Genomic DNA, 23,363 nt, shown 5'->3' on the forward strand with positions numbered 1-23,363 from the left:
ACGTGTTTTTATTTCATGAAACGATCGTGTGTGTGTGATAAAAACATTTGGATCAGGGAGATGTTGATGTTCTTCAGCAGAAGTATTTAATACAGCAGACCAATATTGAGGAGATTTCTGGTTCGTTACACAGATCAACAGGTGGTCAGTGCATGGTGTCTCGAATTATGTGGTCATCAAACAGAAGGTCTCTCCATAGAAAAGCTCCGTCTCAGTACATTTAGTACAAACGACCAACCTTTTAACCACACTCAACATTCTGAGTCAGGACAAAAACTTCCCTGACAAATATAACAGTGAATATTATCACAACATATCTGTCAACTGTCTTAGGTATTTTGTTACTGTTACCATGGCAACTATACTTTTAATATATATGGTTATTTTGAAGGTCCTTTAAAAAAAGGTCTCCATAGAAACGCTCCTTCTCTGTCTCAGTTCATTTGGTACAAAGGGCCGACCTTTGTTTGTTGTTTCACTCTGCCACCTGATTGGCTATCTGCTCCAACTGGCCGCTCTCTCTCGGGCTCTGCTCCGTCAAGTCGGCGCTCAGCTGCCAAACGCCGATGGTCCCGTCCGAGTTCCCCACCGCAAGCAGGTGAGGGTTCTGAAGGTTGAAGGACAAACACGTCGCTGCTCGTCCGGCGGCTTCACCCGGCTCGATGGTGGCCGCCGGTCTGAGCGACCTGCGACCCAGGTCGAAGATCTGCACCTCACCTGCGAGAGAGACATTATTATTATACATTATCATATCATGACGGACGTCTGACGAGGCATTTCAGGAGCAGTGTTTTCTGTTGGAGATTCCACTATTGACTGATCATTTCGACGCACCTTGTCCTGTGGCGGCGGCGAACACCAGCGGTCTGGTCGGAGACCACTGCACCTGAAACACGTAGGAGTCTGAGACCCTGAGGGAGAGCAGGGGGTTGACCTGCAGCATGGAGTGTACGTGGGCCAGGCCATCCGTCCCTGCGCTCACGAACAGGTTCCTGCCGACGACACGGGACAGAGTCACCTGGCGGGGTCACACGTCCGTGAAGATGGTGAGTCCGGTCACAGTGTCTCACCTGTGGAACGGGGAGCAGTGGATGGAGTGGACGGGGCCACTGCAGGGCCGGAACGAGAAGACCGCCGGGGCCCTCGGGGTCATGCTCTGGCCCTCGGAGGGCGAGGCCACGGCCGCCGGCGTCTGGGAGGAGAAGGAGCAGCGGAGCAGGAGGCCGCCCTCGGACCCCACCAGGAAGGTGTCGGGGTCCCAGGGGGACAGAGCCAGAGATGTGACGCCCACCGTGCTGCTGCCGCCGCGGCTCTGAGGGCAACGACAAACCTGCTGTTAGGTGGAGCTTTTATTTTGAAAAATACAGGCCCCCTGGTGGTCACCTGCTGAGCCTCGGTCAGCATTCAGAAGAAGAATGTGTTTCCTGTTTGGTCTCAGTAACTTCCTCTCGTGCTGCCACTCACCTTGAAGCTGCTGCTGTGAGGAACCTGCTGCCGCACGAAGGCAAAGGCTGCGTCCAGGACCAGTCGACCCTGGTCCGAGTCCACGGTCCACTGCAGCACCTGACCTCCGGAACTGGCGCTCAGGACCCCGAAGTCCCCCTTCTTCTGCAGGGGCACCCAGGCCACCTGCACACACACACACGGTGGTACACAACATGACGGTCGACCGAGGCCTTTCTGTGTTTGCAGCTCAGGTTAATCAAAGACTTCAGTTCCCATGATGCCACAGTGATAACAGTGACTCACCTGATAAACAGGTTCCCTGTGACTGTCAGCCGACATCCCAGTTAGAGCCAGAACGGGGTCCTGAGTCCGACTGGTGTCCCAGACCACCACCTCTCCACTGTACAGACCCCCTGCGCACGCACACACACGCATGATTTTGTCTCTGTGAAATCAGTGAACATGTCCTGTCTGTCTGTCTGCTTACCTGCCATGAGGCCCGGCAGACTCGGGTGGCAGCACAGAGCCGTGACGGCCGTCGGAACGTCGATGACCACGTCCGGCTGTTTGGGCCTCAGAGCTCGACGGTCCAGGTTCCAGGTGCAGACGAACGACGCCTCGTTGCTCCAGTGGCCATCGTCAAGTCTGAAAACACAACACGACACACTGACCACAGGAAGAGGAAGGCGACAGGAAGACCACAGGAAGACCACAGCTCAGGTCCAAACGTACCGGCCGTAAGCGCAGGCGACCACAGAACCGGTGCAGCTCCAGGAGACGGCGGTCACGTTCAGATTTTCCTCCTGAGCGACAGGATGTTGAAGGACGTGGAGACAGGAAACCTGAAGGAAACACAGGAACAACCTGATGCACAAGACTCTTCTCCTTCAGGATCAGACGCCGTCTCCTGATTGGTCGGATCCTGCTCACCAGCTGATTGCGATCGGCCCAGTTCACCTGGAAGCCGTCGAACGCGTGACTCCGGGAATTCCTGACCAGCTCTTTGACGATCGCCTCCTCGACCCGCTGCAAGAAGTCCCGGAGGCCGGGGGGCTCGGGGGGCTCGGGGGGCTCGGACTGCAGGAGCTGCTCTGAGGCCCGGAGCCGTGGCTCAGTCTGTGTGCAGCTGCTGGTCCTGGTCACGGTCTGGACCTGTGCCTCGGCACTGAGCAGCTCTGCGGTCTGACAACCTCTCTGAGGACACAACGGGAAAACTCCTTCACTCAGGGAAGGTGTCAAGGAGACATGAGGAGGAGACGTCACGAGGAAAGAGGAAAACTTTATTTACAACACAAGATGTGACGGTGACAAACTCAATGATCAAAATTCTCCTTTCCTAACTCCTCACGGATTCTCGCATCCTTCCTTGACCTCGTGACGTGTTTCCTGGCGCGAGGAGACTCTGACCGCAGCCCGTGACGTCACCTGCTCTCTCCAGATGCTGTGGTTGTTATTTACTTCCGAGCGTCACCTGAACGTACCGTTAGCCTCTGGCAGCTAGCTAAGCTAAGCTTAGCCACTGTTTGTACACACTACAACAGGTCAGAGGTCAGAGGTTAAAGGTTAAAGGTGAACGTACCGACTCCCGCTCGCTCTGCTGTGTTTTCCTCCACAGTGACGGGACACTGACCGAGTCCAGCGCTTCGTCACAAAACATGCTGATCGACCGGGTTTTACAGGAAGTGATCGATTATCTGATTGGTTGATTCAGCGGCTAAGCTAACTGAGCTAACGTCTCCGTCTCCGTCTCCTGTCTTCTGTCCCCGCGTCCCTCGCTCGTGTCCGAGCACCTGGACGCGACACACGGAGCCATTTTCTTCAAAGCTTTGGTTGCCTTGGTTACGCAGAATCATCTTCTTCTTCTTCTGTTTTCGTTTAATGGCGGCTGGCATACAGCTAGAAGGAGGCACAGTGCCGCCACCTGGTGGACTGGAGTGTGGCGCAGGAAGGTCACAGCCTCTGATAAAATCTATAATAAATTAAGAAGAGAACAGATACTTTTTTTCTTTAATAAACTTTATTGAACATTTACATCGACAACAACAACACAAGCCTCTGACAAAATTCATCAATGAATTAAAGACAGTTTGAATAAAATGGGGAAATATTGTTCTTAATTTAATAACAATTTTTTTTTGGATCGAATTTGTGTTAAAAAAATGTTTTTACATTTTGCCCACAGGGATTAATATTTCACTGTGACAGTTTCTTATAAAATGTATTTATATAAATATATATAAAATAATATTTACATTTCTGGTCTAAAATCAGAAGCAGCCGTCACGTGTGACCTGTGTGTGACCTGTCTGCCCCCTGCCGGTGGGACAGCGACATGACACGACATGTTTTATTCCGTCAATTGCTTTGTGTACGTCGAGCTGCAGTGTCGCCCTCCGGCCGCCTGGTGGCAGCAGAGCACCAGCGACATGTTCATCGACCTGGTGCCTCAGAGAGAAACAAGCGTGCGGAGCTGCGCTCGTTCCTCTCGTGATCGTGGGTCGGAGTCACGCAGCGTGTGTGCGTGGAAGTAACTTTTACATCCCGCAGAGGAGAGAGTTCGAACCCGCCCGGGACACGCAGCTGCTCCAGAGAGTCGCGGTCAGACGGAGGAAACCATGTCGGCCTCAACGGCGAAAGTGAGCAGGAAGGAGAACTCGAACCACGACGGCGCGGAGGAGACCTCCGGTGGGTGAAGGAATGGCGGTTCCGTCCCGCACATCGCCATCTTCATTCGTTATACTCGTCGTTTTGTTATTTTCAATGCACGTTGATCTAAACAACAAAGTCCAGCGGTTAAAATGTTTCATTTAAATTTCCCAGCGGAAGTAAAAACACTGCTGTTGTGTAACGTAGCATTGTTAGCATGAGCTAAGTGTGTAGCCCAGCGCGCTGTTAGCTTCCTGAGCTAGTTGACGTGAGGGAGGCCGGTGTTTGCTTTGTGTGCGCCGCGTCCAGCGTCACGTCGTGCGGGCGCTTGGTGTGTGGGAAGATGCAGCTTCGTGTTTTTACTCGCATGAGTTTGTATCTGGAGCCTCGTCACCGGGTTGTTAGTCCCGCATGATCGCCCCGCCTCCCCGCAGCCCACAGAGGCCGAGCCGCTAGCTTGTTGTTAGCGTTAGCCTCCGCTAGCTCGGATCCGGTCCACGGAACCATGCGTGAGCCGCTGCGGGCTTTTGTTCCAGCGGGTCAGTTGATGGTGCGACACGTAAACAAACCAAGCGGCAGCGCGTGAGTCTGAGCGGAGGAACGTGCGCGTGTGTCGACGTCGGACGGTGAAGCGGCGGCGGCGCAGCGGAGCTCACAGGGCCGCTGCAGTGTCGGTGGGAGGCGGGTCGCTGCTGCGGGACGAGTCTCATTCAAACCGGGCCGCGTTCATCTGCAACAGGAAGCTCACACACACACACTCTCACACACACACACACACACACTCTCTCACACACACACACTCTCTCACCCACACACACACACTCTCTCACCCCCACACACACACACTCTCTCACACACGCACACACACTCTCTCACCCACACACACACACTCTCTCACACACACACACACACACTCTCTCACACACACACACTCTCACACACACGCACACACTCTCTCTCACACACACACACACGCGTCAGTAAACGCACCATGCAGCTCCTGCAGAATCATATTTATCATTTATCAATCATCTGTTGAGACAAGTGAAATGTGATGAGAACATTATAATATAAACACGATGAAAGATTTATTAGTTTCTACAGTTGATGTTGATATTGTTCTGAGTTTGTGGTTAAATCCAAATAAAACCAGATCAAACCGACTGGAAAAGGTTTTTTTTTGGAAGATCCAATATTTATATTTGACAGGTAAAAGGCGAATATTTATTTGTCAATTTTTTAGTTACATTATTTTTTTATATATATATATATTTTTTTAAAAAACATTCTAACCCCAGAGTTCTAGTTTGTACCAGTACAGTTGTATTAGTCAGAAAATTCAACTTGATAGAAGAAAATTACCTTTTTCTTTTTTGGCATAAAATGTAAACAACAAATATTTCTGTTTGTGAAGTGGTTGATGGATATTAAATGTATTATATAACATTTTGTGAACTACAACTTATCACTTCCGGCAACAGAGTGGAAGACCAACGGGTCAATAGGTGTTTGTTTCCATGGAAACTTGTAAATTATATTTATTTATTGACTGAGCGCTGTGGCTCGTATCAAAGCTTTTATTCTGAAATCCAAATTTAAGAAACTTTTCTTTTCAGAAAAAGAGCAACAGGAAGCGATCGAACACATTGATGAAGTTCAGAACGAAATTGACAGGTGAGTCAAAAAAAATCTTTGAAAAGTGTGTGTGTGTGTGTGTGTGTGTGTGTGTGTGTGTTGACCTTTCTCATCGTTGTGTCTCTGTGTTTTCTCCTCAGACTGAACGAACAGGCCAGCGAAGAAATTTTAAAAGTAGAGCAGCAATTTAACAAACTACGTCAGCCATACTTCCAGAAGAGATCGGACCTCATCGCCAAAATCCCAAACTTCTGGGTCACGACATTCGTCAACCATCCACAAGGTAAACTGACTGTGTGTGTGTGTGCGCGTGCGCGTGTGAGAGAGAGAGAGAGAGAGAGAATGGTCTCTAACAGCGTGTGTGTGTGATGTAGTTTCAGCTCTCCTCGGCGAAGAGGACGAGGAAGCTCTTCACTACCTGTCGAGGGTCGAGGTCACCGAGTTCGAGGACATCAAGTCTGGATACAGAATAGATTTTGTGAGTTTGTCAGATCCACTTTGTCACAGACCGTAATCAAAGATGGACGACACGTCTAAAATATCTCTGATTCAGGAGCCGCCATCTTGACTTCACTTTTGAGGAGCCGTCATGTCGTCCATCTTTGTTTACAGTCGTTGGTTTGCACAGTCGTCCTCTCGTTCTCCAGATGTGACAGTTGTTTTATTGTCTTATCAGTATTTCGATGAGAATCCGTACTTCGAGAACAAAGCTCTGTCCAAAGAGTTCAATGTGAATGAGAGCGGAGATCCTGTTTCCAAATCGACTGAGATCAAGTGGAAAGCTGGAAAGGTCGGTTTGTTTTCGTGTTTTTAGTGCTGTTAAAGTGTTTGTCTTGTGTAACCTGCGTTACAGTTATTATTATTTTTCTCTTGTTCTTGATCTGACTCGTTTCCTCCCTCAGGACCTGACGAAGCGTTCGGCTCAGACGCCGAACAAAGCTGGGAAGAAGCGTCAGCACGAGGAGCCCGAGAGTTTCTTCACCTGGTTCACCGACCACTCGGACGCTGGCGCCGATGAGCTCGGAGAAGTGATCAAGGACGACATTTGGCCCAACCCGCTGCAGTACTACCTGGTACCCCTCACTCTCTGCTTCCTGTGTCCGTCTGTCCAGAACCTGAGATCTGTTTTATCTGGAAGTTTTTCTTAGTCCTTTTAAATCTTGTCTCGACTTCCACAGTTTTCCTTAACAACAACATTTCGGCAGCTGCGTGGAATTTTAATCTCCAAGTGCCGTGAATCTTTTTGTAGCTTCAGTTTAGATCCGTCGCTCTGATGAGACAAAGGTTGAGTTTACTATTTGAATAACAATTATTGGGCTGCTTTTCCAGTTACGAAGTTCAACCTAAACTTTTTCTAATGCCGCAATCAGTTAATTTTTAAGTTCATGAAACAAAAAAACAGCTCAGTGACATTGATAAAATGAACGGTTCTTCAACAACAACATTGTCGTGACAGTTTTTAATATTTTCATACATATTCTTAACTCTGATTTTTTGAATCACGTCTCTAACTCGTAACTGTTCCTCAGGTCCCCGACATGGAGGACGAGGACGGTGACGGAGACGACGACGACGATGATGAGGAGGGTCTGGAGGACATTGACGAGGGGGAGGAAGATGACGGTGATGATGATGACGACGACGACGGAGATGGAGAAGACGGAGAGGTGAGGACAGATTCATATTTCACTGGATCAAGACTCTTAACTCAAATGATTCCACCTCTGATCTTTATTTTAATTTTATTTCTTTCCAGGACGACGGTGATGACGATTAAACGTCTCGTCAAACTTCCCGACTCTTTCCCAGTCGTCCGTCTGTGATCATCCACCGGAACAAAATATTTCATTTTGGGGTTTTCTTTTTTGTAAAAAAAAAAAATCAAAAACAAAACAAAAAACAGCTTTTTCTTCTTCTTTTTTCCTTCTTTCTTTTTGTTGCTGTGTTGTCGACTGTCCGTCTTCTTCCTCTGCAGCCCTGAGATCATGTGACCAGCTCCTTACCCATCAGCGTTTCTCTTCATCTCCCAAACACGCAAAAATATTTTAAAAAAACATAATAATAATAATTTGTAGCATTCTGCACGTCCTCCTACGTAGATTTAAAATACGTACAATAGCGATTTCTATGTCAGATAGGAAAAGACAGTTTCTGTTGAAAGTCATGAGTTGAATAAAGATGAGCCACGGTGCGATGATGACTCCATCATCCTCAACCACTTTTATATATATATATAAATGTATATTATAATATATGTAGTGGTGGAGGGTCGGAGGCTTATTTAGGAGTTTGTGATTTATTGTTCTGATGGAACCGACGGAATAGACATGACTTTTGTTCCTTTTCAACTGTTGTAAATGTTTTTGGGGATTCTCACGCGTCTTGCTCAGACAGGAAGTGAACCACAGTTTCACTCTGGACTTGTGTTGGATAGATTTTCACGATCTTGTTTTTCAGAATCCGATCGGCAAACGTTTGAAATGTACATTTTTTTATAAGAAGAAAAAAAAACAACGAACCTTAAAACCAGATTTTGGGGCTTAAAACCTTTTGAGACGGGAGAGAAGACGATTTCTGTTTCTCCTGTTCACGTTAAATTAAGTGTTACCAGTTGCTTTGTTACAATAAATAAATGTGTACATGACGTTTGGACTGCGAGTCGTGTTTGGGATTATGGAGTCATACCATATCTGCTCATACCAGTAAATTGTAGTGAGATATTTGTAGTTTTGTCTTAATGTGTTTTTTAAGACCAACACAACTTACAAAAAATATGTTGTAATTAATTCAATTACATTTTTACAAAATTTCACATTCACAAATTTTTTCTTTTTGTCTTCAGTTTTCTTTCTGTCTGATAGTTTTGTTTGTGTGAAAAAAGTCAAATAGTGAATTGAATTTAAATAAAACAAATTCTCACTGAAATGCATGATCTCCTCTGACAGACGGAGTCCTGCTCAAGATGAGGAGCAATGAAATCAAAAGTTTTGAATATAATGATAAAAAAATATGTCAAATATAAAAAAAATCAAACAAAAAATATATACTTAAACACAGCAAACAGACCAAAGCATTAAACAGACAGACATTAAAGAATAAATGGCACAAATGAATTATGGAAAATAAAAAGCACTTGCAGTGATTGTTCTATGACAACTGAATTTTAAATATTCTTGGAAACTGAGTCATGTTGAATATGACTTGTTGCAGCTCAGTCCATCAGGAGCATGATGTTCTGTTCAGGGAGAATTCTCTCTGATGATCAAATATTGTAGTTACTGTGACGAGGTATCAACAGACTCGATAAATATTTTAACTAACTTTTCCCTGAATTTAAAATAAATCAAATTTAAGATATGGCTTTTCCTTCTAAGGCACCAATAAAATAATTTATATTTATTTATTGTATACATTCAATTTCATATAATCATATTTGTTTATATGTAGAAAAAATATGTATGATAATTATAATACTTATTCTAATTAAATCGAAATCGTATGTATATTATAATGTCAATTGAATATATTATGTAATCAAATATATGCAAATGTGTCATTTTAAATGTATTTACTTTTCTGTATTTCATATAATTCTAATTCTAATGTAGTTTTCAGTTATTCAGGCTTCGGGGCCTCAGGAGGAAACCTCGGCAGGTGCACTAAACACTGCTCCCTGATTGGCTCCCGCACCCTCGCCGTCATCACCGGCCGCCGTCCAATCCCGCCGCTGACGTCAGTCTGGCGTCGGTCCGCAGCTCAACTCGATTCAAACTTTTCTCTCGGTCCAGTCCGAGTCGAGCCGAGCGGAGCCGAGCGGAGCCGACAGCTTCACCCAGACGATACCTCTCACCTGTCAGGTGAGCCGAGCCGAGCCGAGCCGAGCCGAGCCGGGTCGTGTTCCACCTGCTCTCCGAGCCGAAGAGGAGCGACCGCCGGCGGGTGTCGGTGTGTGGACGAGCCGCGGACGGAGGCACCATGTCGGGCTCCGGTCAACAGGTGCGTTCACTGACCCGCGGGTTCAAACTCCTCTCTCCCGGGAGACGCGGTCCGACCCCGGCGCTGCGCTGCGGTCCGGTCCGGTCCGGTCCGGTCCGTCCGGTCCGTCCGCAGGGGAGCGACCGGTCGACGCGCTGGATTTTCCAGTTTTTCTCGTTTCTGTTCAGTTCCGGTGTCTGTGACGGTCACATCAACACACACACACACACACACACACACCTGCCGAGTTTAACCGAAACCGTGGACACGTCACTTGGCGGGAGTTCCCACAAACTAAACTGAACAAATTCAACTTCTGATTTCACTATAAGTGTTTTGATGTAATTATTTTTTATCAAATAATTTCTCTTTATCGTCATTAAAGAAACGTTTCTTTTCGTCGTCCAGTCAGATTCAACGTGAAGCTGCTCGTGATGTAAATGTTCAGTGTTTGATTGACAGGAGGGGGCGTGGTTATGAGGATTAGTTTTACTGTATAGAAATGAAAACAGACACTTGCTCAACTTGTTGTTGGAGTCGAGTCATCGCTGTTTGAATATCACGTTCAATATAATATGATCCTATTTATGAAACTGCATCTTCCACCGATATCGATGTTGGGGATGGAAAAAATTCAAATACTGTTGTATATAATGTTGTTTTCAAACTCTAATTATAAAGAAACGTAAATTAAGCTTGATATTTTACAGTTAAACCATAAACTTTATTATAAATAAAAATAAGACACAAATGTAACCAAATATATTGAAACTGAATTAAGAAAAGAAGCTTCTTCTTCTTTCTTTTTTTTTTTACATAAAATGTAAACATAAAAACATCTTTTCTGATTTGTTTATTCTGTAAAATAAAAGTTTTCACATCGGTAAACAAACACTGATTCTGATATGATCTCATTTCAACAGATATTATTGGTCAACCCATAAATCTGTTACATAATCCAAATCTGTTACAGTTTAAGATATTATTTCATATTTGCTGAATCTTTGTTGTATTTGTGTATTTGAATTTGTATTTGTTGCACTGAACAGTAGAAGTCAACACAGTGTTAAGCAAAACTGAATTAATATTAATGATATCACTAAAATGTTAAAAGCCCAAAAATAATGAAGCAAATAATTTCTTCAAAATATTAACATTTGACAAATTAAATTTGGACGTTGTCACCTGGAACAATCTTCCTGTCAGATTTCAAACCCACTTCAAATGTGGACTGAATCCAATTTGGACAAATGTCTTTTTTTGTTTGCTTCTGTGCAGATTTATTAAAATTAATCTGGAAAACAAAACAGATTCGTGGTTGAAGTTTGACGGAGGCTGATTTAACTCACGTTGTTGCTGCTGCAGTAGAAACCATTGTGTTTGTGTCACCTCCTCATCAGTTCGTCCAATGCTGCTTCTCATTTCTTTTCTTTAGACTGATTCAACTTAGTTGAGTTTCTATTCACAATCTTAGATTTAATAATCCAGGTCGTGTCATTGGGCGGCGGCAACGTGGTGCCAGACCACAACAAGGAGGGTTTGAACCTGCGGTCTGTCTGTGAGGAGGTTCCATGTGTTGGTTGTCTGCAGAGTCTGGACGAGGTGGACATCCTGGACCCGGAGTTCCAGCAGCGTCTGGAAGACGCTCGCACGCTGCTGAGGCAGGAGATCCAGCGGGAGCTGAAGATCAAGGAGGCGGCGGAGCGGCTGCGACGAGCCGTCACCAACCGCAAGAGTGCGTCAGACGTGGAGGGACAACTGAAGGCGTCGAGCAGGAAGCTGGACCAGCTGCACTGGGAACTGAACGAGCTCAACGCCCGGTCCATGGCCACGGAGCGAGACCGGACCTCAGGTGAACTGAACTCACCCGTCCACCGACGTCATCTGTCGTCTGGGTGAAGAGAACTGAACCTTTCCTCCGTGTGATTCTCCTGCTCAGGCCCGGACGAGACGGACGACCCGTTAGCTGAGTCGTGTCAGTGGCAGGAAGTGAGGTCGCCTCGGGCCGGTCGGGTCAGAACTCTGAAGAAACAACTCACCATGGAAACCAAAGTGAAGCAAGGCGCCGAGAACATGATCCAGACCTACAGCAACACCTCGGTGAAGGTACCACACACACACTGGTTCTCCTCTGGTTCCCCTGTGGATGGTTCTCCTCTGGTTCTCCTCTGACTTGTTCTCCTCTGGTTGGTTCTTCTCTGGTTCTCCTCTGGTTCTCCTCTGGTTCTCCTCTGACTTGTTCTCCTCTGGTTGGTTCTTCTCTGGTTGGTTCTTCTCTGGTTCTCCTCTGACTTGTTCTCCTCTGGTTGGTTCTTCTCTGGTTGGTTCTTCTCTGGTTCTCCTCTGACTTGTTCTCCTGTGGATGATTTTCCTCTGGTTCTCCTCTGGCTGGTTCTTCTCCGGTTCTCCTCTGGTTCTCCTCTGGTTCTCCTCTGGCTCATCATAAATCTCCAGGCAGATCTGCTCCAGTAACAACACAGGACCGTGCGTTTTTTAGTTTTCCTGTCGCTCAGTTTTATTGATCACCTCAGTGAAACAGACGGAGGCACAGTGTCGGTGCTCAGTGGATGGTCCTCAGTCGTCCATCTTGTTTTCCAGGACAGGAAGATGCTGTCCACGGCTCAGCAGATGTTGCAGGACAGTCGCACCAAGATCGAGCTGCTGCGAATGCAGATCGTCAAAGTGGGTCAGGCCAGAGACGACGAGCGAGAAGGAACTCACGGTAAATCAGATCATCATCACTGATTCATCATTATCACATCACCGGTCTTGACCTGCTCCTCCTCCTCCTTCAGGCCACGCTGTGGAGACCATCGCTCCTCTGGAGCTGCGACTCGCTGAACTCACGCATCACATGAAGATCGAGTCGGCCGTCGCAGAAGGCGCCAAGAACGTGGTGAGGCAGCTGAGCGGGCGCAAGATCCAGGACCGCCGCATCCTGGCAGAGGTGAGTATCAACTGGTTTTACTCCTGGTATCAGTCTGCCGACGAGGTAGAAACATAATGTTTCCGTCGTGTCCCTCAGGCTCAGGCTCGGATGCAGGAGTCGTCTCAGAAGGTGGATCTGTTGCGTCTGTCTCTGGAGCGGCGTCTGAGCGAGTTGCCTCCCGATCATCCCAAACACACCATCATCAAAGAGGAGCTGGCGTTGGGAAACTCCCCGTCCGGCGGCACGCCGAAGAAACAGTCCAACGCTCTGTCCTCCTCCTCGCACTCGTCCTCCTTCTTCAAACCCGCCAGTCTCACAGGTCGCTGACAATATTTACATCTACATTTTAGTCTTGGTCCAGTGTTTCCTTCTCACTGAGTGTGTGACTCTCAGGTCGGTTGGAGGTGTGTCTGATGGGCTGTCAGGACCTGTTGGAGTCGGTCCCGGGTCGCGGTCGCGTGACCGGCGTCCCGCTCACGCCCGGAAGCCTCTCGGAGGGGAAGTCTCTGAAGGCGAGAGCCGGCCTATCGGGACGCAGCGCCAACGGCAAGACGACCAAGTCCGAGGACCTGTCCTGTGAGTTCACACCTCAACCTCTGTCTGATACGTCCACACAGCCCCTATATCAGCGAGTGTGTGTGTGTGTGTGTGTGTGTGTGTGTGTGTGTGTGTGTGTGTGTGTGTGTGTGTGTGTGTGTGTGTGTGTGTGTGTGTGTGTGTGTGTGTGTGTGTGTGTGTGTGTGTGTGTGTGTGTGTGTGTGTGTGTGTGTGTGTGTGTGTGTGTGTGTGTGTGTCCAGCGGAGATCAGTGCGGTGCTGAAGCTGGACAACAGGATCGTGGGTCACACTCACTGGAGGCAGCTGGGGAAGGAGGCCTGGGGCCAGAGCTTCAGCATCGAGCTGGAACGAGTCAGTGACTTTCTACTCCACTGCTTCAATGAGACGTGATTAGAAATGTATTCTTTGAAATGTTTGCAGTAGATTTTACTCGTAGACACTCGGACATGAAGCTGCTGCTGAAGGACAAAGTTCTGAATTAAACCTCCACATTATGTTTGAATTACAGTTGAGATTCAGATCAGGCAGATAAACTGCGTCACGTTTGTATTATGACATTAATCCTTAAAACTAATTTTACCACACCTTGAAAACCAGATGGTTCATCTCAAGACTCTATCCTTCAATAAACTTCAACTCTATGCCGAATAAAGTTATGATTCTACCAAACTCACTGACGTCCACGGCGAAACAGAACGGGGGAATATTCAAGGGTTATTTTTACTCACGCACGCTGAAAAGTTTGACCTTTGATCAATCAGCTGGTTTCTGCTCTAATGTGAGAAACTAAATAATATTTCAGTTTCATCTTCACGTCGTCGTCAAGACAGTTTGTTCTGTCGTCTCCTCTGATGTGGAACATCTGTTCTCAGCCCGACGACGATAATCGAGTTCAAGTCTCCGACGGTCTCGACCTCCGACTCTCCTCGTGTAATCCCGTCGCTAATCCTCTGACATTCGCTCTAATCTGCTTTTAAACCGCACATGCCCAGATTCCCTCTCAAGACTCGATGATGGAAGTTTCGCACTCGCGCGCACACACACACACACACACAAAGGGCAGTTTACTAGTCATTGATGTAATGGAAACAGGAAGACAGAGACTGTGGACGTCTTCAGCAGAAGTATTTATTACATGGAGCTCTTTACACAGATCAACAAGTGGTCAGTGTTTGGTGTATTTAACTCTCTCAGAATAATGTCGTCATCAAACAGACACAATGTCTGTCTCCATAGAAACGCTCTGTCTCAGTACATTTAGGACAAAGGGACAACTTTTCAACCACACTCAACAGTCTGAGAGTCAGGACAGAAGTTTCCCTGACAATTGACTAGTAACTCAGCCTGTGGAAACATCTGACGAGTTTAATTCAGAAGATGAAGCTGTTCTGTTACACACACAAAAATATTAATTCAGACTTTTGAGAAAACAAAAAATCACATTGAAGTATAAAGGTCTGAACGTGTGTTTGTCTGTGGGTCCAGTCCAGGGAGCTGGAGATCGCCGTGTTCTGGAGAGACTGGCGGGCGCTGGGCGGCGTGAAGTTCCTGCGGCTGGAGGACTTCCTGGACAACCGGCGACACGGCATGTGTCTCCAGCTGGAGCCTCAGGGAATCCTCTTCATCGAGGTTCTCGCTCTCTTTAGTTGACCGAAGCTCCACTTCATTCACAATGTGTCATATGCTAAGTTTAGAAAGATTCCTTCCCAATTTCTTTGTGTACATTTCAGAGTGGCGTTACTTTTCAAAACCAGAAATGTTTGGGTTCCTTTTGTGAAAATCATAGAAACCAGAAGTTCAAATTAATTTTTCATTAATCCGTTCTCTGAGGCCCCTCCGGGGAGGGGGTCGCTCTGCCCTCCTCCTCTTGGTGGGAACCCTGAAGCGTTCCTGGTTCTCCTCTCCCCAGTAGGACGTCCGGTGGAAGGCGACCAGGTTCCTTCATAATCACATTCCCAAACCACCAACACCAGATCCTTTCGACTCCACGCAGCAGCAGCCTTTCCGTCCCCGTCACCGATGCTGCTTACAGCTCTTCACCTGAACCTTAACCGGCTCCTCTGTTCGTCCCCAGGTGACGTTCATCAACCCTGTCATCGAGCGGCGTTCCAAACTCCAGAGGCAGAGGAGGATTTTCCCTAAAGAAAAAGGTAGCAGCATTTATTCTATGGAGAATGTCTGTCTCCATAGAAACACTCTGTCTCTGTACATTCAGGAACAAGGGCCAACCTTTAACCCCTCCAACACTCTGAGAGTCAGGACACATTTTTTTCCCCCGGCAATTATAATCTTATAAAAATCTGTATCTGGCAGATTTGTATGTGGTTTCATCAGGAGACTGTTGGTTTGAGCTCTGAGTGTTTTCTCTTCTCGTTCTCTCAGGGAAGGATTTCCTTCGCGCCACCCAGATGAACATGAACTTCGCCACCTGGGGCCGTCTGGTGATGAGCATCCTGCCTCCCTGCAGCTCGCTGGAGCCCATGAGTCCTCCGCTGGCCGGCCCCACGTCCTCCAACATGCCGCAGTCGCAGTAAGAGTCTGTAAACACACGGCGACCCAGAAACATTCCTCTGAAAGAGACCCATTAACGTCTTCACTCAGCTCGAGGCCTTTTCTCCTCCTGCTCAGAGAGAACAGAGGAGGCTCATGGCAACATGGTCACTGACCTGCATCCGAGCTGAGAGGAGTCAGACGCAGAGTGGTTCTATCATTATCAAATAAGATAAAAGAAGGATCTGATAAATGAGTTCAAACATATTTTTTTAACCATTATTTTAGAGGAGTTAAGGGACATTTTGGGGGGAAGTATTGAAATATATTTAATATTGTTCATGTTAAATGTTGTGTTAATGTGAAACATTTGAATAGATTGATTTTTCGGGTCGTGGAGATGCTGCAGAAACGTGTTTAGGAAACTGACGACGCTCGAACGTCACTACAGAAAGTTTTCAGTGTGATTGACGAACAGCTTGTCTTTTTCTTTGTTTCTGTTTTTCTCAGAGAATCTGCTGTCGTGAGTCTGAACTTCTCTGAAGATCAACCGGGCAGATCTCCACATCGCAGCAGGAAGAACATCAGAGGCTCTCCGCTGGTGAGAAAGTCAGATTGTCTGATGGTAAAGAATATTATATGATGCTGATCTCTGTGGCTGACGTCTCGTCTTATGTTTTTCTGCTGGAATAATAAAACAGTCTCCCGGTGAAAACAAGAGTCCGAAGCCGGAGAGACAACCGTCGATCCTCCCGACTGCACAGTGAGTAGAAACACTTTGTGTTTCTGTTTCCATGTTTTTCTCCCTTCACTTCCTGAAATACTCGTAATACAGAACAGATCTAAACTCCATTAATGTTCTACGTAAGGACTTTTCTAAACTCTGAATGTTTGTGTTCTCTCGTGCAGCCGTGACGACGGGCTGCAGATGGACGACTTCAACTGTCTCTCCGTCCTGGGACGAGGTCACTTTGGGAAGGTAAACCGGAGGTTCAGAACCGACCCGGTGTCTCCGGGTTCAGGACGCTGTCACAACGTCTTCCCTCATTTCCTCTCTGCTTTGTTTCCTTTGTCTAAAACTATATTTTTAAGAAACAACATTAAAGTCCCTGTGGGTTAAACGTTTGATCACAGGTTCTGCTGGCAGAGTACAAGAAGTCGGGGAAACTCTTCGCCATCAAAGCTCTGAAGAAAGGCGACATCGTGACGCGTGATGAAGTCGACAGGTGGGAAGTCAATCCTGATCTTCACCTTTTCAAGTCATAACCCACATTCACATGATGAACCTGAATATGAATCTGTACGTGTGAACCCGTCAGCCTCATGTGTGAGAAGAGGATCTTCGAGGTGATCAACACCTCGCGACACCCGTTCCTGGTGAACCTGTACGGATGCTTCCAGACGTCGGACCACGTGTGCTTCGTCATGGCCTACTCTCCGGGAGGAGACCTCATGACGCACATCCACTCCAGCATCTTCACCGACAAACAGGCGCGGTGAGTTCACAGTCCGCTCGCTGCTCGCCACAGTCCGCTCACCTTCGTAAACTCCTGCATCGTCCCGACCTCTGTGTTTTTGCAGGTTTTACTCGGCGTGCGTGCTGCTCGGTCTGGAGTTCCTTCACCAGAACCACATCGTTTATAGGTGAGCCAACTCGTCAATAACAATGTTATTATAAAATGACGCTACATTGTAAATGAGGGTGACGTCTGCATCTGCGATCGTCTTGTTGTGTCTGTCAGGGATCTGAAGCTGGACAATCTGCTGATGGACGCAGACGGTTTCGTCCGGATCGCAGACTTCGGCTTGTGTAAAGAAGGTAAAGAAATGTTTAATTAAAACATGTAAAGTCATTTGAAAGAGTCTCTTCGATGTGACGCAGGCGTTTGACCTCTGCGTGCAGGGATGGGCCACGGGGATCGAACCTCTACGTTCTGCGGCACGCCCGAGTTCCTGGCTCCAGAGGTTCTGACCGACAACAACTACACTCGCAGTGTGGACTGGTGGGGGCTCGGGGTCCTGGTCTATGAGATGTTGGTGGGGGAGGTCAGTATCATCATGTACAGTATGTACAATATACAAAATATTCTGTAGTTAACCCTCTGAGCAACTGATGCTCTCTGTCCTCCGTCAGTCTCCGTTCCCGGGCGACGACGAGGAGGAAGTGTTCGACAGCATCGTCAACGACGACGTGTGCTTCCCTCGCTTCCTCTCTCCCGAGTCGGTGTCGCTCATCCAGAAGGTTCGTCTCCTGTCAATCATCGGAACGAATCAGGGAACATCTGATCTGGTTTGATTCAACGTTCAGATGTTCTTCACGTGTCCTGTTGTTCCGACTCTCTTGTGTTTCAGCTGCTGCAGAAGAATCCGGCGACGAGACTCGGAGCAGGTGTCGAAGACGCCTCGGAGATCAAGAGACACCGATTCTTCCAGGTCCTGAAACGATTCACCTGCGTGTTCCCTTCACTCTGTAACAGAAGCCGTTGATGACGATGTGTTTAACCTGTGGGTGATTCCTGTTGACAGGCGACGGACTGGGACGCCCTCCTGGCCAAGACGGTGAAGCCGCCCTTCCTGCCCGTCATCCGGGCGCCGCAGGACGTCAGCAACTTCGACGAGGAGTTCACTCGCCTGAAGCCGGTGCTCACGCTGCCGCGCACGGCCTGCGTCCTCACGGCCGAGCAGCAGCAGATCTTCACCGACTTTGACTTCTCTTTCATGAGATGACCCCTCCCCCTCATCTTCATCATCCCTGCTTTTATAGGGTTAGACAGAAGCTTCTTCACGTCCTCGTCGTCTTCACCTCTCGGCAGAATCCGCCTGTCGCACTTCCACATCGCTTACTGTTTTTGGGCTCTGACAAATAGATTCCGTGTCGACTGTTTGTCCTCGAGCTGTCGCAGCTTTTGCTTCGGATGTTTGTTTTTTATTAAACCGAGATTATGACAGGGATTCAGGACGTTTCAGCACTTTCTCAGTCTGATTCTGATTCTTTAAAATTGCTGAATCAGACGAAGAAACTTTCGTCTGTCCGTCTGATAAATAACCTGTGAAATGTTGTCGGGGTCCAATTTACTGGGAAATTATTTTAACTTTGATCTTTCTCAGTTCACTTAAACTGTGTTTTGGGTTTTTTAAAATAATTTTGCCTGTTAAGTATAAAAACCACATGAAGGAAACATTGATGAATAAATTAAACCTCTGCTGGACGTCAACCAGGAGACTCGTCATCAAACACTGATTTATTCATGTTCACAGTAAAAAAACAAAACAACATTGCATGACACAGTATTTGCATATAATTCAGAGGTACATTAATTAATTCATATAAATAAATAAATTACTTCATATAAACCAGAAATCTCACTAACGAGTCTAATTAGAGGAAATCTGCAGTTTGTCGACACATTATTGCTTTTACGTCGTCACTATTGCACAAAAGGGAAACTAACTCCATCTTCTCTTCACTCCATTAAATCTAACCCTAAAGACATTTTCTGGTTTAAAATAGTTTAGAAACTATGTACAATATAAAATAGCTTGAAATGCTGAAGATTCCTGTACAACAACCAGGTCGTATTAAATACTGAGAACGACACAGTGTAGCTTCTCAAAACTGTAAAAGTTCAAATCAACTGAAGTTTCAAATAAATAGATAAATAGTAAAAGATTCTGACTGAGGCCACGCCCACACCGACACGTTAAGTTTTAAAAAACTAAAAAATCCCCATGAACGACGAGTGTTTTAGTTCCGAAAGAATCATTTTCTCGGAGCGACGACGAGGTGGAGCTGTTCCTGACGTTGAGTCATGACTGATGAACCAATCAGAGAAGGGAACGTGGGGCGTCTGCGTCGTCGTTTACAAACTAAAACACAACTCAGAGTTTTCACACTGACACGTGGACCAGCAGTGTTTCCACAAGTCTCTGATTCAAGAGGCTGGAAAACTCCCACCAGGCGTAACCATAGCAACAATGATTTTTTTCTTTTTTACTAAAACGTGTGGACTCAGTGTGAGACGCAGCTTTGGTCTGACAGATATTTTTAAGACAGTAAATCCTCTGTACAGAATAAATAAGACTCAACAATTAAACCAATTATCATGTGACACTATTTAAAAAGATTCTCCAACAGAAACAAACCATCGATCTGAACCGTCGAAGCGTCACTTGTGCAGGTCGCGTCAGGAGTAAACTTTAGATTTCAGTAACAGTCCATTCGTCAGGTTCACACGTAGCTGTCCTCAGACAGTGGAATTCATAGGAAAACGCTAAGTTTGAATGACTGTAAACAATCGTTAGGACGGAGATGAAGAGGGGAAGTCTGGGAATGTAGAATAATGAGGAATTCAACTACATGGCAGGTGAACCACGGAGAGGAGGAAGTTGAGCCGATATAAGAAGGTAAACTTCACACGAGGATAGTTTCAGATTGTCCGTGTCTCTACACCTGGTCGCTGCCGGCCCTGAAGTACACCTGCTCCCACACCACGGAGCCCCACACGCAGAAGAAGCCCCACATGTTGTGGGCGGCGCCGCGGTCGAACGGGTTCTCGTCGGCGCCGCAGTGCTTGAGGTAGGAGATGCGGTGGCGCGACATGAACTCCCAGGTGGTGGTGTTGAGGGACACCAGGTAGAGGTGCGAGCCGAGCAGCAGCAGCACGATGAGCGACAGCAGCGCCACCAGCACGGCCACGGTCAGCAGCACGCCGTTGGCGCGCAGCCACAGCTGCCAGGAGGGCGCGTAGCCAAAACCCGTCCTGAGGAAAAAAGACGGGAGAGGAGGTGAGAGGTCGTCGGGCGGCGGAGAGGAGACGAATACGGACGGCGTGGTGGTACTCACCAGGCGATGTGCAGCCCCCACAGCAGCACCAGCAGCTGGACGGCCAAGTACAACACGAACCAGCGGTGGTTCCGCTCGCCGACGCAGTTCTCGATCCAGGGGCAGTGGTGGTCGTACCGCCGGACGCAGTGCTGACACGTCTGGCAGTGCTTCGATCTCATTGGCTGCTGCTTGGAAAGAAAGGTTTTCAAAACAGACCATAGAGATGTGGTGAGTGGATCAGACTCGGTCCTGTTCAACAACAACTTTCCCTCTGAATCATTCATGTCCGTCACTGAAGCTCAGGCCCAGTTACAGTTCAACCTGCGGCTCAGTCGACTCTGAGGCTTCTGTTGAAACCGGTGAGTGGATCTGGAGGAAAAGATTTTCATGTCAACGTGTTTCGAGGTCTTTAGGTTCTGGCTGAATCGATGATCTGGATGAAGAAGCTCTATCGTAGATCAGAGGCATCAGATTTAGATTCAATCAGGTCGAGTGACGACAGCATCAAGTTTCAGATTCTGCTCTGTACAGACGGCTCCTGGGTCATGTGACGTGTTGTGTTCATTTGTAGTATGTACAGTGTAGTGCAGGTGTGTAACGTGGAGACTCGTCATCTTGTTATTCTATACGCCTGGAGGAACCTACAGGTCCCGTTAGAACAGTGTCACATTTCAGCCCGAGCGACAACACTGACACTGCAGAGCGATGACGGATTACAACTTCACTCCATATCCTTCTGCTTCTTCCAGAGCTTTCAAAACGTTGGCCTTCCTCAGTTCCTCCTCTACTGTCATTGAATCAGGAAGACGGAGAGATCGAGGACGTCTTATTACAGGAGCTCAATGTATTGAGCAGATTCCTGGTTCGTGACACAGATCAACAGGTGGTCAGTGCATGGTGTCTCTGTGGGCGTATTTATCTCTCAGAATAATGTGGTCATCATCAAACAGACAGAAGGTCTGTCTCCGTAGAAACGCTCTGTCTCAGTACATTTAGGACAAAGGGCCGACCTTATAACCACACTCAACCCTCTGAGACTCAGGACAGACTCAGGGGCGGCGGCGAGCGTCGTACCTGCAGCAGACAGTGGCCACAGCGGCGCTGGCGCAGGGACTTGGTTGTGGGCGGGATCATGTCCTGCTGCTCCTCGGTCACTCCCAACGTGAACTGGACCAACATGAGGAGAAGAAGAAAAACTGGTTCACAGACGACCAAACTTTTTTGTCACGACCTTGTTGTCAAAAACAATGACAAGAGGATTGTGGATCACCTGCAGGTCGTCGCTGCGGTCGGACAGGATGAAGCCCGGGTCCATCAGAGAGACGGCGAAGTAGAGCAGCACCGACACCAGAACCAGCAGGACGAAGAGGACGGGCTGGACCAGCTGACCCGACTCCTCCTGCTTCCTCAGCTCTGCAGCCGCAACACAGACGAACACAAGGGATCAATACATTGCATCTGCCGATATGTATATATGCATATGTATATATGTGTGTGTGTATATATATATATATATATACACACACACACACACATATATATGTATACATATATGTATACATATATATATATATACACATATATATATATACACACACACACATATATATATATACACATATATACATATATACATATATACAAATATATTCAAAATGTCAATGACTCCTAAGATGTTGTTATCAAACCCTGAAAGAAGAAATGTAACTGAGGATTCATATTCAGGCTTTAACAAGATTCTTGTTATGTGTCGTATCTTTGTATTATAGATCTATTTTCTGAGCTCCACTTTACTGCTGTTAACAAACAAGCGAATGAATATTTTATATTTTCTCATCTTAAAACCAAAACCTTGGCTCACCGGTGTCGTGCAGGAAGAGCACGATATGTATATATGTATATGTATGTATATATGTATATGTATATATGTATATGTATGTATATATGTATATATAACACGGGACCTCACCGGTGTCGTGCAGGAAGAGCACGAGCGCGACGACCCACGTCAGCACCACGTGCGCGGTCCTCACCAGGAACCCGGAGCCGAACACGTTCTTCAACATGGTCCTCGCATGGACCCGGGACGTCAGGCCGGTGGAACCGGGTCACAGGGTCCCGGTGGAACCCGGGACGTCGGGCCGGTGGAACCCGGGTCGGTCCCGGTGGAACCCGGGTCGGTCCCGGTGGAACCCGGGACGTCGGGCCGGTGGAACCCGGGTCACAGGGTCCCGGTGGAACCCGGGTCGGTCCCGGTGGAACCCGGTCACAGGGTCCCCGTGGAACCCGCGGTTCGTCTCGCGGGATTTACACAGAAGACTGAATTAAAACGAGACTCAAATGATCCACATCATATTTGACGTGTGACTCGAGAGACAGCTTCATCAGCTGAGACGACTCGCTTGACGTCTTTGTTTTGTTGTTGTCGTCTGTCGACAGCCTCGCCTGTGATTGGCCGGCGTCGGTCACGTGTCAGTCCGGGGATACGGAGGCCGGGAGGGACACAGAAGCGCGAGAACTGATCCCAGTATTTAAAATCATAAATCTGTATCACACACACGAGTTATGGTTGTGGCTGCGTTGTACAGAAGATATCTACATTGAAACTTGTTATTAGAAATGGGGACGTACTGAAACACGACGTGAACTAATGTTTAACGTGACTAAAACGGAGATCAAATCAATAATCTCAGATATGTCTCTTCATAAACAACCTGTGAAAGAATCAGACCTGACATTGAATCATTATGGACATTATCTTACATTAAGTCATGTGAAGTCTTTTCCTTATAACGGGCTTCTACTGGGATTTCACATGAATTATACATTTTTGTGGCTCAGTGTGAAAATGCTCAGAAAA

The 23,363-nt window shown here is 47.3% G+C and overlaps 4 protein-coding genes across 4 annotated transcripts; 2 read left to right on the plus strand and 2 right to left on the minus strand.

The window, feature by feature from the left end:
• Positions 1-63: 63 nt before the first annotated feature.
• On the minus strand, positions 64-3,289 carry dync2i2 (dynein 2 intermediate chain 2). The gene is made up of 9 exons (XM_035607396.2): positions 3,026-3,289; positions 2,377-2,640; positions 2,179-2,288; positions 1,934-2,091; positions 1,750-1,859; positions 1,465-1,629; positions 1,071-1,312; positions 835-992; positions 64-717 (listed from the first exon to the last, which is right to left on the minus strand). Exons 1-9 carry the CDS (start codon positions 3,101-3,103, stop codon positions 476-478), a joined length of 1,527 nt encoding a protein of 508 aa, XP_035463289.2. The 5' UTR covers positions 3,104-3,289; the 3' UTR covers positions 64-475.
• Positions 3,290-3,884: 595 nt separating this feature from the next.
• LOC118284581 (protein SET) lies at positions 3,885-8,371 on the plus strand. Its single transcript, XM_035607409.2, has 8 exons — positions 3,885-4,131; positions 5,709-5,766; positions 5,868-6,010; positions 6,102-6,205; positions 6,404-6,517; positions 6,630-6,800; positions 7,257-7,394; positions 7,484-8,371. Exons 1-8 carry the CDS (start codon positions 4,062-4,064, stop codon positions 7,502-7,504), a joined length of 819 nt encoding a protein of 272 aa, XP_035463302.1. The 5' UTR covers positions 3,885-4,061; the 3' UTR covers positions 7,505-8,371.
• A 1,087-nt stretch (positions 8,372-9,458) lies between these two features.
• Positions 9,459-18,899, plus strand: pkn3 (protein kinase N3). Its single transcript, XM_035607387.2, has 22 exons — positions 9,459-9,723; positions 11,293-11,554; positions 11,642-11,808; positions 12,301-12,424; positions 12,498-12,649; positions 12,728-12,950; positions 13,025-13,207; positions 13,430-13,539; positions 14,674-14,817; positions 15,263-15,338; positions 15,571-15,718; positions 16,189-16,279; positions 16,380-16,441; positions 16,588-16,657; positions 16,813-16,904; positions 16,998-17,174; positions 17,260-17,322; positions 17,421-17,497; positions 17,582-17,724; positions 17,813-17,920; positions 18,031-18,111; positions 18,205-18,899. The coding sequence occupies exons 1-22, from the start codon at positions 9,703-9,705 to the stop codon at positions 18,403-18,405; spliced, it is 2,775 nt and encodes a 924-aa protein (XP_035463280.2). The 5' UTR covers positions 9,459-9,702; the 3' UTR covers positions 18,406-18,899.
• Positions 18,884-22,944, minus strand: zdhhc12b (zinc finger DHHC-type palmitoyltransferase 12b). The gene is made up of 5 exons (XM_047329429.1): positions 22,473-22,944; positions 21,774-21,916; positions 21,578-21,670; positions 20,522-20,688; positions 18,884-20,438 (listed from the first exon to the last, which is right to left on the minus strand). The coding sequence occupies exons 1-5, from the start codon at positions 22,567-22,569 to the stop codon at positions 20,123-20,125; spliced, it is 816 nt and encodes a 271-aa protein (XP_047185385.1). The 5' UTR covers positions 22,570-22,944; the 3' UTR covers positions 18,884-20,122.
• Between the last annotated feature and the right edge of the window lie 419 nt (positions 22,945-23,363).

This window comes from Scophthalmus maximus, chromosome 20 (genome assembly GCF_022379125.1).
Source record: "Scophthalmus maximus strain ysfricsl-2021 chromosome 20, ASM2237912v1, whole genome shotgun sequence".
NCBI lineage: Eukaryota > Metazoa > Chordata > Actinopteri > Pleuronectiformes > Scophthalmidae > Scophthalmus > Scophthalmus maximus.

Excerpts from the sequence above, each read along its gene's own strand:
- dync2i2 (XM_035607396.2), bottom strand. The coding sequence starts at position 3,103 with ATGTTTTGTGACGAAGCGCTGGACTCGGTCAGTGTCCCGTCACTGTGG. Across the intron at positions 1,860-1,933 it reads TCTGCCGGGCCTCATGGCAG|GGGGTCTGTACAGTGGAGAG; the intron begins GTAAGCAGACAG and ends GTGCGTGCGCAG. Across the intron at positions 1,313-1,464 it reads CTCACAGCAGCAGCTTCAAG|AGCCGCGGCGGCAGCAGCAC; the intron begins GTGAGTGGCAGC and ends CGTTGCCCTCAG.
- LOC118284581 (XM_035607409.2), top strand. The coding sequence starts at position 4,062 with ATGTCGGCCTCAACGGCGAAAGTGAGCAGGAAGGAGAACTCGAACCAC. Across the intron at positions 4,132-5,708 it reads CGGCGCGGAGGAGACCTCCG|AAAAAGAGCAACAGGAAGCG; the intron begins GTGGGTGAAGGA and ends TTTTCTTTTCAG. Across the intron at positions 6,518-6,629 it reads TCAAGTGGAAAGCTGGAAAG|GACCTGACGAAGCGTTCGGC; the intron begins GTCGGTTTGTTT and ends TTCCTCCCTCAG.
- pkn3 (XM_035607387.2), top strand. The coding sequence starts at position 9,703 with ATGTCGGGCTCCGGTCAACAG. Across the intron at positions 12,650-12,727 it reads ACCGCCGCATCCTGGCAGAG|GCTCAGGCTCGGATGCAGGA; the intron begins GTGAGTATCAAC and ends CGTGTCCCTCAG. Across the intron at positions 17,498-17,581 it reads CTTCGGCTTGTGTAAAGAAG|GGATGGGCCACGGGGATCGA; the intron begins GTAAAGAAATGT and ends CTCTGCGTGCAG.
- zdhhc12b (XM_047329429.1), bottom strand. The coding sequence starts at position 22,569 with ATGTTGAAGAACGTGTTCGGCTCCGGGTTCCTGGTGAGGACCGCGCAC. Across the intron at positions 21,917-22,472 it reads GCTCTTCCTGCACGACACCG|AGCTGAGGAAGCAGGAGGAG; the intron begins GTGAGGTCCCGT and ends TTGCGGCTGCAG. Across the intron at positions 20,689-21,577 it reads GTGGCCACTGTCTGCTGCAG|CAGCCAATGAGATCGAAGCA; the intron begins GTACGACGCTCG and ends CTTTCCAAGCAG.